The sequence below is a fragment of the Pelobates fuscus genome, chromosome 11 (genome assembly GCF_036172605.1).
Source record: "Pelobates fuscus isolate aPelFus1 chromosome 11, aPelFus1.pri, whole genome shotgun sequence".
Taxonomy (NCBI): domain Eukaryota; kingdom Metazoa; phylum Chordata; class Amphibia; order Anura; family Pelobatidae; genus Pelobates; species Pelobates fuscus.
Genome location: NC_086327.1, coordinates 109,119,934 through 109,137,097, shown reverse-complemented (window position 1 = coordinate 109,137,097; position 17,164 = coordinate 109,119,934). Strand labels below are relative to the sequence as shown.

General features: G+C 37.8%; 1 protein-coding gene across 1 annotated transcript in view; it reads left to right on the top strand.

The window, feature by feature from the left end:
• The window catches only part of FAAP20 (FA core complex associated protein 20), a 46,031-nt gene extending 29,202 nt beyond the window's left edge, over nt 1-16,829 (top strand). The window contains exons 2-4 of the mRNA XM_063435766.1: nt 611-758; nt 13,916-14,490; nt 16,639-16,829. Of these exons, the coding sequence (XP_063291836.1) occupies nt 611-758; nt 13,916-14,490; nt 16,639-16,711 (796 nt within the window). The 3' untranslated portion in view covers nt 16,712-16,829. The remainder of the gene's footprint in view (nt 1-610; nt 759-13,915; nt 14,491-16,638) is intronic.
• The last annotated feature ends 335 nt before the right edge of the window (nt 16,830-17,164 follow it).

The window sequence follows — 17,164 nt, the reverse complement described above, 5'->3', positions numbered from 1 at the left end:
CCCTTTTAAGCTTTACATAATGATCAGACAAAATAGGACATTATTGCTACTCTATCTCTGGCCAATTTCAATGCAGCAGAGGGTGACCAACTTGTCAAAACATATTTCTGCTACCTAGTGTAAATGTTAAAAAACTATATATTGCATACAAAGACATAATTTAGAAACATAGCATGCTAATTCAAATAGTCCAATCTACACAGGAACGTGCCATTGTTTTGTTTTCTAGATTGGCATAGTTGTCCAAGTGTACTTGGCTGAACCTGACTAAGAAAGTGTATGTTTAGATATGGAAGTTAATTTTGTTATACTTAAAATAATATTAATGTTTCTGTTTTTCATATTCAAAGAGTAAACTGAAAATTGTGCTTACATCCCTGTCTCCAAAAACAAACACTGATCAGTCATGTCGATGCAGGCTTTTGTCAAATGCTTTCGAGGTGTCTGTCAGACTGCTACATAATGCTTGTTCAGAAGAATACCATTTTTTTAAAAATGCCATTCCAATTGTTTCATGAAGTCACGATGCTAACTCATTTAATCTGACAGAACTAGCTCATGCTGGAGCCTTCTCTACACTCACTTATCGTGTTGTCTTTGTGTCTTTCAGGAGAAGGAACGCCACCGGTTCCTGGTTTGATGAAATCGAATTAACTGCTGCTGAACAAATGTGGAGGCAGGTTCTCCGGTCTGCGAATCCAAACTTGACAAATCTGGGATGGGAATCGGTGCCTAGTCTGCCAGAATTTGGCAATAAGGTACATTGCTCTAGAATCCATCTACAGTTGTCCTAAAATAAAGCAAACCGCAATATACTGGCCAATAGTGCAATTCAGAAACCTAGAACAGAACATGAGAACTAGTTTGTCTCATTTGATCTGATCATTATGAAATGTAAGACTTTTTTTTTGGGGGGGGGGGGGGGGGGGAGGGTTTAATTATCTCTGTCTCTTTTTATGCTTTACAAAATTATTTTCTTCATCAACTGGAATATCATACCAGGTATCAGCTGCACTTTTATTACATTTGCATTTCTTTTGTTCACACTTATATCTTATGCACAGACTGTTTTTTTTTAAAGATGTTCAAGTTGTAATAAGAACAGTATCTTGATAAAACAGACTTTCCAACAGATTGGAGAATCCTAATAAAGTGCAAAATATCCTGATATTCAAAAATAGAATATACAGAGAAAAGAGGGAATAAGACAGAAGATCGTAGCTCTAAAACTGGAAAGGAAAAAGGGATTCACCAAAACCTTTTAAAGCAATACAAAATACACTATATAACACAGTGTGAGGTATCCAGGAGCTAATCCGTAAGATGGACGAATAATAAATATATGCTTAATCTTAATGAAACGTTAATAGAACATTTTGGTATCCTAATAGCAGTATGAGTTCAAAGCAATGTAGGATGAATATGTATGGTATAGGTGCCCCAAACCCTGCTTATGATAATAATACAGGGTGGATGGCACCAATGCCAAATAATATACTTTTATAAGGATAAAAGATAAAGATAATGTCCACATGTAGTGAAGCATACCAGTATATGGAACTGGTTGCTAAAAAGAGCAATATCGCTAAAACACTAAAAAGTGAGAGAACAACTGGAGATATAAAAGAACAGTCTATTAATAAAAATGAAGATACAAATAACAGCACAGTGTGATAGCCAGTCTATAGGAGATGAAATAAGCAAGAGAACCTTAAAACCAGACCGTGATGGATGAGGATGATGGTAAGTTTGTCCTCTGTATCCCGACCGCCGGTGAGGACGGCATGCGTGTCACAGTGCGTTCCACTACAGACCTCACATCGAGGGGTAAGCACTGATCTCACGGGATGAAGATTGCAGCGGGTCCGGAATCCAAAGTGGATAGAGCTGCTTGCAGGCAAATCCTGGCTGGCAATGACTGTGCTTGATTCTATCCTTAGATTGCGAACAAAGGGAGGAAAGTTGGAAGCCTAGAACGAGCACTCTTGAATATAAGGGGATAACCCTTAGGGAGACTACCAAAGTAGTGAGAGACAAAAAAAAGGGGGTGAGTGCCCTAAATAGTTAATACATAACCTTTAATAATGCATTTTTAAAAAGTGGAAATAGCCACAAAAAAAAATTATAATGATAATAAAGAAACTTATTTCTTTATTATCATTATAAACTTGTTTCTTTATTATCATTATAATTTTTTTTTTGTGGCTATTTCCACTTTTTTAAAAATGCATTATTAAAGGTTATGTATTAACTATTTAGGGCACTCACCCCCTTTTTTTTTATCCTTAGATTGCCTAACGTGTTTCGTAGGGATGTAGCCCTACTGCATCAGAGACTGTATGACTTGTGTGGCATGAGATAGCCCTTATGTATCAAACTTCTAATTGTCAATTAATAATGTATATTAGCGGCAAAAGTGAAAAAAAAACCCATAAAATAACATGTAATGGGACATTTAACAATCTTGAAATAGTGAAGTATACAAGTAAACCAGACATTTAAAAAAAATGTGCTATCTCAATTTACTTATAAGAAATCTTTTCTGACACTATGGTATATCCATGTAAAGAATGCCATAGAATGAAACAAGAGTGTATTGAACAAATATACATTTGGAAGAAAACTTTTACAACTTATAATCGAGTAATGTGTCATAATCATTATATTCCATATGGGTAATAATATTTAAAGATTGGCTTGCACATTCACAATCAAACCAGACATTGAGAATTGAAACAAATGTGCTACAATAAACACGATGTTACATCTTAACCGAGTTTGGCTACATGATGTTTAAATACAGGATAAATGTGTTAGATGAAAAACATAAAAAGGGATTATTCTTGCATAATATTTCACCTGACAGCATAATACTAAATATAGCATGATGTATAAGATCGATGATATATATATACTTTGCGGATCTTTTGGACTTGTAGATATAATAAATTAATGTTTTGGTACCGTTGTAATTGGGAAAGCAACACAAGCTTAAAAGATAATAGAATTCTAGTTAAAAAAGAGAGGTGTATATATGCTTTATATAAATATGAGAGGTTGATTTTGACTAGAATTCTATTATCTTTTAAGTTTGTGTTGCTTTCCCAATTACATCCATCCCACATATGTCTTTCAAGGATATGACTAATTTTTATAATTTATTCCATTTATTTCATTTCAGTTGACCAGCTGATTAACCACGTTTCATATCTAATTTAAGTTCGAAAATCCAGTAGCATAACTACTACAATATATACAAAACTCATAATAAACATTCTGAAATGTATATGCATGCTGAACGGTACCAAAACATTAATTTATTATATCTACAAGTCCAAAAGATCCGCAAAGTATATATATCATCGATCTTATACATCATGCTATATTTAGTATTATGCTGCCAGGTGAAATATTATGCAAGAATAATCTTGGAAATCCCTTTATATGTTTTCCATCTAACACATTTATCCTGTATTTAAACATCATGTAGCCAAACTCGGTTAAGATGTAACATCATGTTTATTGTAGCACATTTGTTTCAATTCTCAATGTCTGGTTTGATTTTGAATGTGCAAGCCAATCTTTAAATATTATTACCCATATGGAATATAATGATTATGACACATCTTTATATTCCATATGGGTAATAATATTTAATGATTATGACACATTGCGCGATTATAAGTTGTAAAAGTTTTCTTCCAAATGTATATTTGTTAAATGCACTCTTGTTTCATTCTATGGCATTCTTTACACGGATATACCATAGTCTAAGATTTCTTATAAGTAAATAGGGAGAGTACTTTTTTTTTTTTTTTTTTAAATGTCCGGTTTACTTGCATACTTCACTATTTCAAGATTGTTAAATGTCCCTTTACATGTTATTTTATGTTTTTTCACTTTTGCCGCTAATATACATGATTCATTGACAATTAGAAGTTTGATATATAAGGGCCCTCTCATGCCACAAGAGTCATACAGTCTCTGATGAAGTAGGGCTACATCCCTACGAAACGCGTTAGACAATCTAAGGATAGAATCAAGCACAGTCATTGCCAGCCAGGATTTGCCTGCAAGCAGCTCTATCGAACTTTGGATTCCGGACCCGCTGCAATCTTCATCCCGTGAGATCAGTGCTTACCCCTCGATGTGAGGTCTGTAGGGGAACGCACTGTGACACGCACGCCGTCCTCACCGGCGTTAGGGATACAGAGGACAAACTTATCATCATCATCATCCATCACGGTCTGGTTTTAAGGTTCTCTTGCTTATTTCATCTCCTACAGACTGTCTATCACACTGTACTGTTATTTTTATCTTCATTTTTATATTTTTATTAATAGACTGTTTTTTTTTTTTATATCTCCAGTTGTACTCTCACTTTTTAGTGTTTTAGCGATATTTCTCATATTGCTTTTCAGCAACCAGTTCCATATTCTTGATCTTATATTCTTATAAAAGTATATTATTTGGCATTGGTGCCATCCACCCTGTATTATTATCATAAGCAGGGTTAGGGGCACTTATACCATACATAATCATCCTACATTGCTTTGAACTCATACTGCTATTAGGATACCAAAATGTTCTATTAACGTTTCATTAAGATTAAGCATATATTTATTATTCGTCCATCTTACTGATTAGCTCCTGGATACCTCACACTGTATTATATAGTGTATTTTGTATAGAGAATCCTAATAGTTTGTAAAAATGAAACTGCAAGAAAACATTCAAAACATAAGGTATAATTGTGTGTATGTGTATGTCTGTATACGTGTCAACTTTACTCTTTGTTGTAGTAGCCATCCTTCCACTGTTTTTTTTTTTTTTAATTATTATTCTTTATTTTTGTAGTGCGCATAGATGATATAAGCAGGCATGAGCTGCCCCGAAAGCAGTCCTCAGGCATTTTCCTCGCGCAACATGCGGGACAAAAGATTAACCAGCACAATTTTTTTTATGTTATATTCAGCTTAAGTTAGGCTTTTAAAAATGGGTATATACACTGTAATAAGGTTTGGTCAATGTTTATGCTAGCCTATAGATGTTACAGGTTATGCATGCATATTATGGTAGCTGTATAAACATGTTGGTACAGTTTGATTATAATAAATGTTCAGGCTAGATTTTAGTTAGTCGCTTTAATACTGTTATTAGTCGATTAATACTATCATCAGTCACTTTGATACTATAGCGTAGCTAAACATACTTCTTGTCTGATTAGGCATAGAATGTGTAATTGCATGTTATGCTAAACTTCACCTAGATATTTAGTAGCTGGAGGGCAAAGGCAATAAAACAGAGGGAGCATCAGCATTTAAGATTGCTCTGCAGCTTTTCCACCCCCAATTGGACTCCATGCCAGCGAGATGATGTTGTTTGGATGCACATTTAGAGACCTTTCTTTGGTCGTGAAGGAGTTTTAATTTTTGGAGAGGGACAAAAGGTCTGGAGACTGTTATGTCAATTCTAGTCAAGTTAAGCGGCAGTGTAGTATGGTGGTAGTCCTTTTATGGTTGACCTGTGATCCAGGCGGGTGCCTGTCTTAGGCGGAAGACCAGTCCCTGTTGCCGCGCCGTACGTGTTGGGTGCTGTATGTCGGCTGTTGTTGCAGATCCTTCTGTTTCTGCCCCCATGTGGTGATCTGGACGGTATGGCAGGTAAGGCCAGGGCGCTATGGCAGTGTCCCACTCCGTATTTTATGGCTTTGGGCTCGATTGGTTCAGTGCAGCTCCGCCACAGCTTGGCTTGTGAGGTCACGACTTGTACTTGCTTGTTCCCTTGCAGCCCGCATCGGCATTCCGCCCGTGTTAAGTCAGGAGAGGTAGGTGCCTCGATCGTGGGTGGCTTGTTGCGCCGTCTCCGCCATTTTAGAAGCGGCCTCTTTGCACTGTGTCCGCTCTGCTGGTGCTTTAAGTGCCGGTGTTGCTGCACTCCGATGGGCCACGGGGTGGGGACCGGGATCACCCCCGCCGGTCCAGAGTGGGGGGGAGGGGGGAGAACAGGGCCAGTTCTGCCTTGCCGCTGGCGGGCAGGATAGCGGGGCAGCGGCCGCCCACCCCACTCACCGCCCGAGCGGTCCCCATGTGGATGACGGGGATCGCCCCTCTGAGGGACTAAAACTTCCTAGCAAGCCTCTCCTCGGGACCAGGGTGGCTTCATGCACCGGGTCACAGCTGCCAGTCGGGTGAGTATGTAGGTAGTTTTTAAAATGCCAAAACTGGAGAGTATCTCAGGAGCTACTCGATTGTGTGTCCGTTCGGCATGGCGGTCCGGCCCTGCCCCCCCCCCTTCCACTATGTTTCACTGTTGGCCACTGTACGGTTTCTTTTGGGAGTGTGTGAATGACAAAACAAATAAAATTATAATGCTACAAACATTGTCATAGATTTGGTGTCAAACTACCAAAGGTAAATATTTTCATGTTGTGGTTTTGATCACTGTGGCAAACTGTAATCCCAGCATACTATATTTTGAAATGCTTGTGTAGCCTCCCTTAACCCCTTCAGGACGGAGTCAATAGTGCACGTTCTGATCAAAACAAAACGTAAACAAAAACTGGAATTTGCGCTATATGTCTGTTCAACCGTAGTTCCCCTCTTTCATATTATATGCACCCACACTTATTATATATCATTTTGTTCAGGAGAAACAGGGCTTTAATCTATCATTAACTATTCATATATGGAACATCATTTATTATGAATAAAAGTAAAAAAAAGTGAGAAAATACGTTTTTTTTTTTTTTAAAATTTGCATTTCCGTCTGACATTTTAACTGTGAATGTCATAATACTGTTAGGTTTTACTGCAAAAAAATGCACATATTTGTAATCAGCGATGTCTCACGAGTACAACAGTACCCCCCATTAACCCCTTAAGGACACATGACATGTCTGACACGTCACAATTCCCTTTTATTCCAGAAGTTTGGTCCTTAAGGGGTTAACAGGTTTTATGTTGTTTTGGAAAGTTACAGGGTCAAATATAGAACATTCCATTTTCAAATTGAAATTTGCCAGATTGGTAATGTTACCTTTGAGACGGTGTGGTAGCCCAGGAATGAGAATTACCCCCATAATGGCATACCATTTGAAAAAGTAGACAAGCCAAGGTATTGAAAGTGGGGTATGTTTAGTCTTTTTTAGTAGCCACTTAGTCACAAACACTGGCCAAAGTTAGCGTTCATATTTGTTTTTGTGTGAAAAAAGCAAAAAACTAATATTTGGCCAGTGTTTGTGACTAAGTGGCTACTAAGAAAGACTGGACATACCCCACTTGCAATACCTCGGGTTGTCTACTTTTGCAAATGGTATGCCATCATGGGGGTAATTTTCATTCCTGGGCTACCATACGCTCTCAAAGGCAACATAACCAATCTGGCAAATTTCAATGTGAAAAAAATGAAATGCAAGCCTTATATGTGACTCTCTAACTTTCCAAAACACCATAAAACCTGTACATGGGGGGTACTGTTATTCTCGGGAGACTTTACTAAACACAAATATTAGTGTTTTAAAACAGTAAAACATATTACAACAATAATATAGACCATAAAAGTGCAGTTCGCTTGTAAAAAATGCAAAAAACGTCACTTTTACTTAAAATATCATAGTTGTAATACAATTTACCAGTTTGAAACACGAATATTTGAGTTCAGCGAAGTCTCCCGAGTAAAACAGTAACCCCTATGTACAGGTTTTATGGTGTCTTGGAGAGTTACAGGGTCAAATATAGTGCTTGCGAATTAAATTCTCTGCACTTTCTCCCTGTGTTGTCAGGCATGTCAATCAAATTTTAATTAATCAAATCACATAATTACGTTAAAAGATTATTTAAATATACATGTAGAATTTTAATATATATGCATTTATAGGTATTTAAATTCTACGTGTATACTAATGTAATCTTTTATGTAATTATATGTATTTATCTATATATATATATTTGCGGTTATTTGTATTTTATATATATATATAGATATATATAGAATGTCATTCTAAGTGTATTTTGTTACCGATATATATATATATATTTATATATATATATTAATAACAAAATACAGTTAGAATTAAATTACATATGCATATATAATTTATTAAATTTTGTTTCAATTTTTTATTTATTTATTATTTTAATTATACGTATTTATATATAATATATATATATGTACATCTATTATATATATAATATATATAATATTGCAGATGACACAAAACTTTGTAAAATAATACAATGTGAGCAAGATATTACTTTACTGCAGAAGGATTTAGATAGACTGGAGGACTGGGCACTCAAATGGCAGATGAAATTTAATGTTGAAAAATGCAAAGTTATGCACTTCGGCGTAAAGAATACACAAGCAACGTATACCCTTAATGGAAGCGAATTAGGGATAACAACACACGAAAAGGACTTGGGAATTGTTAAAGACAACAAACTATGCAACAATGTGCAATGTCAATCAGCAGTGGCCAAGGCCAGTAAGGTATTGTCATGCATGAAAAAGGGCATTCATTCTCGGGACGAGAATATCATTTTGCCTCTCTATAAATCACTGGTAAGACCACATATTGAATATGCTGTGCAATTTTGGGCACCTGTTCTAAAGAAGGATATCATGGCACTAGAAAAAGTGCAGAGGCGGGCTACAAAATTAATAAAAGGAATGGAACATATCAGCTATGAAGAAAGGTTAACAAATTTAAACCTATTTAGTTTAGAAAAACGTCGCCTGAGAGGGGATATGATAACATTATACAAATATATTCGGGGCCAATACAAACCATTGTGTGGAAATCTATTCACAAACCGGACTTTACATAGGACACGAGGCCATGCGTTTAGACTGGAAGAAAGAAGATTTCGTCTAAGGCAAAGGAAAGGTTTTTTTACTGTAAGAACAATCAGGATGTGGAATTCTCTGCCTGAAGAAGTGGTTTTATCAGAGTCCATACAGATGTTCAAACAGCTACTAGATGCATACTTGCAAAGACAGAATATTCAAGGATATAATCTTTCAATGTAGGGTAATAACTGCTTGATTCAAGGATAAATCTGACTGCCATTCTGGGGTCAATAAGGAATTTTTTGTCCTAGCTTGTTGCAAAATTGTGCTTCAAACTGGGGTTTTTTTTTTTTTTCTCTTTTGGATCAACAGCAAAAAACAGGTGTGAGGAAGGCTGAACTTGATGGACGCAAGTCTCTTTTCAGCTATCTAACTATGTAACTATGTAATATACATATTATATATATGTAACGTCATTCTAAGTGTATTTTAATATTAATATATATACACTTATATTAATATTAAAATACACTTTGTATGACGTTACATATATATAATATGTATATATATTATATATATATATAATATATATATAAAAATATATTTAATTTTTATTTTTTTTTATAATTCCCACCAGCAGGGGGACTGTATGCATAGCACGCCGTAACGGCGTTAAGGGGTTAATCACCTGAGGTGTGGTGGTGGTTTTTTTTTTTTGTATCATCAGAGTTCACTGGCTTAAACTGGTGGAGACAGGGTAACTCATTTGTAATGCAAGTACCTGGCAGGGACAGCTATACACTGAGCATGCTCAAGTAAAGAGATTCTCACAGGTACATACAGGTGATTCTCGAAAAATTAGAATATCGTGCAAAAGTTCATTTATTTCAGTAATGCAACGTAAAAGGGGAAACTGATATATGAGATAGATGCATTACATGCAAAGCAAGATAGTTCAAGCCGTGATTTGTCATAAGTGTGATGATTATGGCTTACAGCTCATGAAAACCCCAAATCCACAATCTCAGTAAATTAGAATATTACATGCAATCAATAAAACAAGGAGTGTACATAGAACAATATCGGACCTCTGAAAAGTATAAGCATAAGTGTAATTTTGTCTTTAGCCAATTGGGCTTCATTTATTTTTCCAAAGTATAGAATTAAATCCAGGTTTCTAGTTCTGCAGTGGGTGTAATGTCACCTTTGTTAGACATGGCTGCATTGATAAATCAAATGCAATATGTAACAGGTCACTCGTGGCAAAGGGATCAATAGACATCAAATTAGATTGTAATGATGTATTAAATACATCTACTAAGGGCTTTTTAGTTTGCTGCTCAGTAACTGCTTGAAGAGACTGTTCAGCCATTCTTTTAAGATTACTTACATCTGTAGCTATAATTTATAAGTTATATGTTTTATATGGAAGAGCCAACAGTATTCTTGCCATAGTAGATGGCAAAAATTGAGCATGTTTCTCATAATACTGTAGTTATAGGAGTAATGTACGAACCCAGCGTTCACCACCACCAATATCTGCACCAACAGCACTGCTTAGCGAGAAAACAAAACTAAATCATTGTCTTAATAGCATTATCTTGAATGCCCAAAATAAAATCAGCTAATGACAATGTATAATTAAGTGTTTTTACTGTTACCATGGTTACACAATTTTTTTTTTTTACAGGCTCTGCTTTGTGGGGTAAAATAATCATTTATGTAAAATACTATTGGGCACCATCTGTTCATGTAGATCTAAGCAGTATTAGTCTATCTTTATGAAACCAAAATATGGGTCAATCCAACTATAGGAAATAAAAAATAACATAGTGCAACTCTGTTTGAAATTATTTTAAAAGTGATATGTGCCAAGTGGATCACTCACACTTTTTCAGTGAAAATAAGGCGTATCACAACTCCTTGTTGTTCTCAGGCGTTGCTCTGCTTTCCAAATTATTCAATCTCATTGATGGAGAAAGATGCAAAAAGAAGAGACATCCAGAGTGAGAAAACCAGAAGGACTTGTGCAAAGTACAAAAAGCATTTATTACTCACATATAAGTTAGAATCAATCAGCATAGGATAAAAGAATTTAGTCCACAAATAGTCCAACGCGTTTCTTCCCACTACAGGGACTTCCTCAGGGACCTTGCGACAGTGTGACAGGTTTGACAATGAAATAGTCTCTTTACCAGCCCCTGTGCTTGCATCATGCTTAAAATGTTGTGCATGGTCATGTGCCCTGTCAGTCTTCCTATGCCTAGAACCAAGGATGTTCTCAAATATTTGCCATAGAAACACCTAATGTTAATGAGGTGATAAACTACCTGAAAAATTGGCCCATAGTAACTTGACTTTTTTTTTTTAAATTCTTGTGTTGAAAGTATGATATGTCTCAAAATACTTACCTACCCCAAAAAAAACAGCTGACCAGCCAATTGTGTAATTGCATTTGGACTTTTGAAATAGAGGGATTTACTGCAAAAGAAAACCTTTAATTCCTATGTGGTTCACAGTTTATGAACATCATTTTTTACATTTAAAATCCAATCTGTGGGGGCAGAGCCTGGCAGCCAGACGTGCTCTGCAAGAGCTCCTGCATCTGGCCCAAACAAAGCGAGATTTATACCCGGGTTACCCAACAACCAGACTGCAAGACGCTCTCACCTTACTGAGGGGCAGTCAGTGGATACCCGTTGTGTGTCTGTCCGACCCCGGAATGCCCTGCTTGTGTCCTGCACACGCCTGAGCCTGGGGAGACGGCCGCTCCCCTAGCTCCTCGGACAAGTTGAGCGGACCTGGGAATAAAGCTATCACTCCCCTCTCCCCCCCCCCCCCGGACCGGCGGGGGTTATCCCGGTATCCACTGGTTGGCGCCTATACAGACCCTAAGCGAGAATCACCCCACAAAGCCTGCACGAGGCCGTATCACCCAAGATGGCGGCCATGCCTAAGCTCCACCACCCATGCCTGAAACAGTTCATGGAGCCAGGAGGAGAGGCAGCCGAACATGTGCTGGAGCACTTGGACGCGATTTTTGCAAGCTCTTGGGCCAAGTTGGAAGCTTGTCTTGCAGAGACACCATGCCGATTTCCTGAGGGAGAACAACCCAGAAAGCCACCCTAAAAGCCGGCGGGAAGCCCTGCAGCTCTCGGGGGTCATCCTGTAAAATGAAGCATCAAGAAACCCTCCCCCCCCCACCCCCCCTGCACAACTACCAAAAGGAGAAGGCACAAGAAGCCACAGCGTCGGGCAACGCATTACCAACTAGTCCAACAGCACAGACATATCTACCCACCTCGACCACAGAGCTCCAGTCCCCCCTGGCGGGAACAGCGCAAACCAGACACAGTCCCCTTAAGCCGCATGGTGCACAAGTCCAACGGCACACGGAGGTCACAACCCATTATGCCTCTACACCGCACACAGAAAGAGCAGGAGGGGGAAACAGAGACTGGCTCCAGGCGACAGCACTATACATGGACTCTAAGCGGCATAGGCTAAACGCCATAAGCAGACTCACACAAGACCCAGTGCAACGTGATATAACATTGACTGCACTCAATTTCTTTATTATGTTTATTACCTCTGCTGGTTGCCATAACTTGTTGTACTAGCACTCAGTGTCAGGTCTTCAGAAAAAGCTTATTAACTCTTAAATATCTCCCTACTATGACACAGCTAGCATTTTACTTTACTATATTTACTAACTCAGAGTCAGGCTACAAAGCGCATAATAATTAAGCCTTCTGCAATTTTACACACTGACTCATTGTTTAAACTTGTCTTATCTAAAAAATTGTGCACAGTATTTGTTATATCAAGTTATTCTCTTATGTTGATTGATCTTCTGTAGCTATTGTGGCGTAGAAGACCGGAATGCCATCTCATGCACGAACAAAAAAAAAAATCAAATTTGTGTAGTACAAAACTAAACAAGGAAACTTCTGCCTCCTTCCCTCTGATCCTTCAGTTTAATTAACATAGAATTTTTTTTAAATGATTTATCATTGAAATTGCAATCCGAACAAACAAGACAAAGTAGGGACTACTTTGTCTTATTTAAGTGGCAATCTACCAAAATGTATCAGTTAGGAGGAGCGTCTTCATCCACACCTCGCTCATGAAGGTGGGTGAGAAAAGACATTTTGCCGTCAAACGCCTGTGCTACCTCAGACACAAGCAAGGTACTCTGTGGAAGACCCACAGGGGTCTATACACTAAACGCAGAATGGTAACCAAATTAAATTGTCACAATCCAGCTGTAATATTTGGTTATTTCAACCAAATTTGAACATTTATGCATCTGCAGTTTGGTTGTCTTTTGCAGTCAGACTCTCCACATGATATGGTTGATTCAGCTATTCAAAAACAACCAAACTGGTTAAACTGGTTTCTTTCTAATGTTCCAATATCTCTCACATAGACCATGGGAATTACGCTTAAAACTAAACCCCCTAATCCTACATCATCCTAATGATACTCAACCTAACACTAAGGATACCCCAAACCTAATATTAATGACTCTTTTAAAGTTTACTTCTTGCAGTAGGAGAATCTGTTTACAATTCAGATGGAATTTGGTTTGTGTTATTTTCAAATGAATCTCACTGCACCAATCAGTTTCATTTCAAAATCTATTTGGCTCAAGTAGCTAAGCATTTGGTTCTTAGTGGATCCAGTGAACCACGCAGGAATTTTAACAACTGAATACAGGAGAATAGAGCTGAATGGAAACAGACAATATTACAAAAGCAAATTTGTAATAGACCACACAGTCTCTTATCCTAGACAGTCTTTTGTACACGTGCACATCACTGACCAGCACCCTGGCAGATGAACCCTTATAAAATAAAAAAATAATGATGGAAGTGCATGTAAGTATTCTTATCGCAAGTAACAGTGATGCTTTAAGGACTGCACTGTGTCTCCAGTAAGATACTGTTCCAATAACAAATAGCACAATTTGCTTTTACCTGGATTAGTGACCACTTAAATTTAATTTATTTTTTCCCTAATGCTATAGTGTTGTTTTTAATTGTGAAATTTAAAAGAAGACAACTAAATTCAAACGTATTGCATTTCTGTTTAAACTGTAACTATCTAAAGGTTTTCTTTTCAGAACACCGAAACCACAAGTGAGGAATCCAATGGATGTGACGTGTTTAACATTGGAGAAGACCAATTTAAATGGGTTCCCTTCCCCAAAGAATTACCTGGCTCTCCATCATACCAGAATAGTAGCAACATGCAAGACTGTCATGCAGCCAATAATCAGACTGAGTCGTTACAAGATGACCTTGGGATAACCTCTGCAAAAGACCTTGAATCCGAATGCTCGGTTTACCAGTTGAAAAGTAAACTTAGTGTTGTGAAACAATACATACATCCCCCAAAAGAAATCTCATCACAAAACTTAAGACCGCAAATTTCAGGAAACCAGGCACTTTCAAAAATGGATTCTACTAAAATGTTTGAATATGACCGGATTCAGAATAAGTCTCTGGATCTAAATTTAAAAGTAGACACACAAGTTCAAAAAACAGAAAATACTGACATCGTAATGAAGGACTTGGAGGAAGAAGATAATTGGAGAGATTCTGAAGTACAGGAAACTGATCAAAATGCACCCAGAGCAGCTGAAAATGTGGATTTATTAGAGAACTGTCCCATGTGCCTGAAACAGTTCTCTAAGGGGTAAGTTTATATAAAATCTTAAAGGTATTTAATGGTAGCGACTGAAACGCCAATCTGGAGCTAACCATAATGGTTAGAGCAGATTACCAATAAGACAGCATATGCAGCATTTTAGGACCTGAAGCTCTAGCACTGACTGTAAAGTGGCCCTCTTCGAGCTGGCAGGAAAAAAAAAAAAAAAGCTCCCTGCTGGCCTTGTGCCCTCAAGGGAACTTTGTAGTCTGCACATCACCAGTGCAAACCACCTTTAAGAGCTCCCTCACAGAAACCTGGCGCTTCCCAACATCTCTAGAGTGGTGCTGCCAACGCAGGGCATACAGGACTGGGGGGGGTGAAATGTCCAGGGGAAAAGCAGGCAGAGGGCACAGTTACCCCTCCTGCAAGTTACTCAGAGTAGCGTTGCATTTTCTTTCCCCTCTAACCGTTCTGACAAGAAGCTGATTGCTGGGAGTAGAGTTTCCTATGAGAGGCGGTAGACTGAGGATAAGGAAAAGCCTCTACCTTGGTCCTTGAACCCATGTTACACAAAGTGACTGCCGGGTGCTGGGGCAGAGGAAGTAAGTTACACAAAAGGGAGTAAGATACACTAAAGTGGATATAAGACTTTAATATATCTTTGCCTTTGTAGCCAAAACTCCTTGCACAAGCTGTCTGGGTCATTACCTGAGCTCTTAGAGGTACACAATGCAGAAGCCCTAGAGTCTGCACCAATATTGGATCACTCTGAGTCCAACATACCACTAGGGATAGGTAGACAGGAGGGAGTAAAAGACAAAACCACACTCTCTCCTACACACAAAATTCAACCAACACACACAGAACAGTAGCCATAGCTATAGAGGGCGGCAGCGATGTTGCATTTTGCCTAGGGCCCTGGGAAACCTTCATCTGGTCCCGATAATGTAACAGACATCTTGTGAGGCCCTAATATATGCATGGCTCCTAATTATATGAATATTTGTCAACTTATAAAACTAGATAAAGATTACAGAAGCTGGGCTGCGCCACAATATTTTTGTGCTACTTCTAATAATAACTTTAACAAACCATATGAGAAAAAAAAATGTAATAAAGACATATACCAGCAAAAGTCCACAACAATATTCCCTTTTAGGTAACAGAGTGGTAAAATTCTAGATGAAGCACAGGAATCCTTTTGGAAATATGCAAATTCTTAAAATCCCTTGATGTATTCCAGAATATAAAATGACAAGAAGCAGAAAACACTCCAATGGTGCAGTAAATTAATGTAACCAAGGTGGATAAAATAAGGTAACAATTGGTTACTTACAATTTATAGAGCAATGACCAGCTCTAGCGTGTTGGACGTTCAGTGGTATAATCCCCACTTATAGGATATGGTAGAGGTGTCTTCAGCTTTTAGGGAAATTCCAGGAACCCAAAAAAACGAGGATATCCCAATAAAATATGTCTAAAAGGAGATAAATGAATAATACAAAGGTAGAGCAGCCTCACTGCTCTTTGAATAAAGCCTTGGTGGAATGATCCCCACCTAGGATTTCTGTGAAGGTTTTCAATTATCTTATTTTAGCCACCTTGGCTACATTAATTTATTGCACCATTGGAGTGTTTTCTGATTCTTTTATATTCTAGAATACATCAAGGGATTTTAAGAATTTGCATACTTCCGAGAGGACTCCTCCGCTTCATCTAGAATTTTACAACTTGAACTTATGTTGCCTAAAAGGGTACTATCCATCTAAGAACTATTGTTGTGGACTACTGCTGGTATAGATCTATATCTATCGATATTTTTATTACATGTTCTGTTTCGTATTGTATGTTAAAATTATTAGAAGTAGCACAAAAATATTGTGGTGCACCCAAGCTTCTGTAATCTTTGTTTTCTCACAGTTACCAACGGTTTGAGAGGGATCCCTTTTGCTTTGGGTTGTTGCCTTGTCTACTTTCTGTTAATTAGCGCTGATCCTCCTATTTTTATAAAATTAGATTCCAACCATTTATATTATTCAATAAGGACTTCCAGTTCTTAAAATAGTGGTGTTAGGACAGGAGATCACAGCTTTTATACAGTTTGATTGAATACTAACTAGTGCCTACTGACTATGACTAAGCTTTGATTTTTTTTTTCTTCTTTCTACTAATTTTTTTTTTTTTTTTTCGCAGGTTGTCTCAGCTAGATATTGACAGCCATCTTGCACAATGCTTGTCTGAAGCAACAGTTGATGTTATTTGGTAATCACTTGGACAAAATATTTTGCACTACATTGTGAAAAATGTATGTATTATATGGTATACCAAGCAGTTCTTCATTTGCATTATAGGATCAGGGCATACATTAAATTAAACACATGCTTTGAAAAGATATGTTTGTTTCAATACAAAACTGAATTGAAAGGAAAATTCCAAGCATTATAGTCCATGGTAGTTATGTTGCCAGGAGTGAATTTGCCAATGTGAGTAGGGTGACTGAGTATGTGTGGGGGAGAGGGTGATGTGATGATGACTAAGTGTGTGTATATGGATGGAGAGGGGGTTACCCACAAATTGTTTTTCATTTGTAGGTGAGGTGAGGTTTATGCCTCCCTCAGCACTCCCCTTCAGCCACCCTCCATTGGCTCTGTGGGAGATTGGTTGTCTCTAGTTTCTGACTGCAGATGCTCCCATGCTGTGTTTCACATGGAGCAGAGAG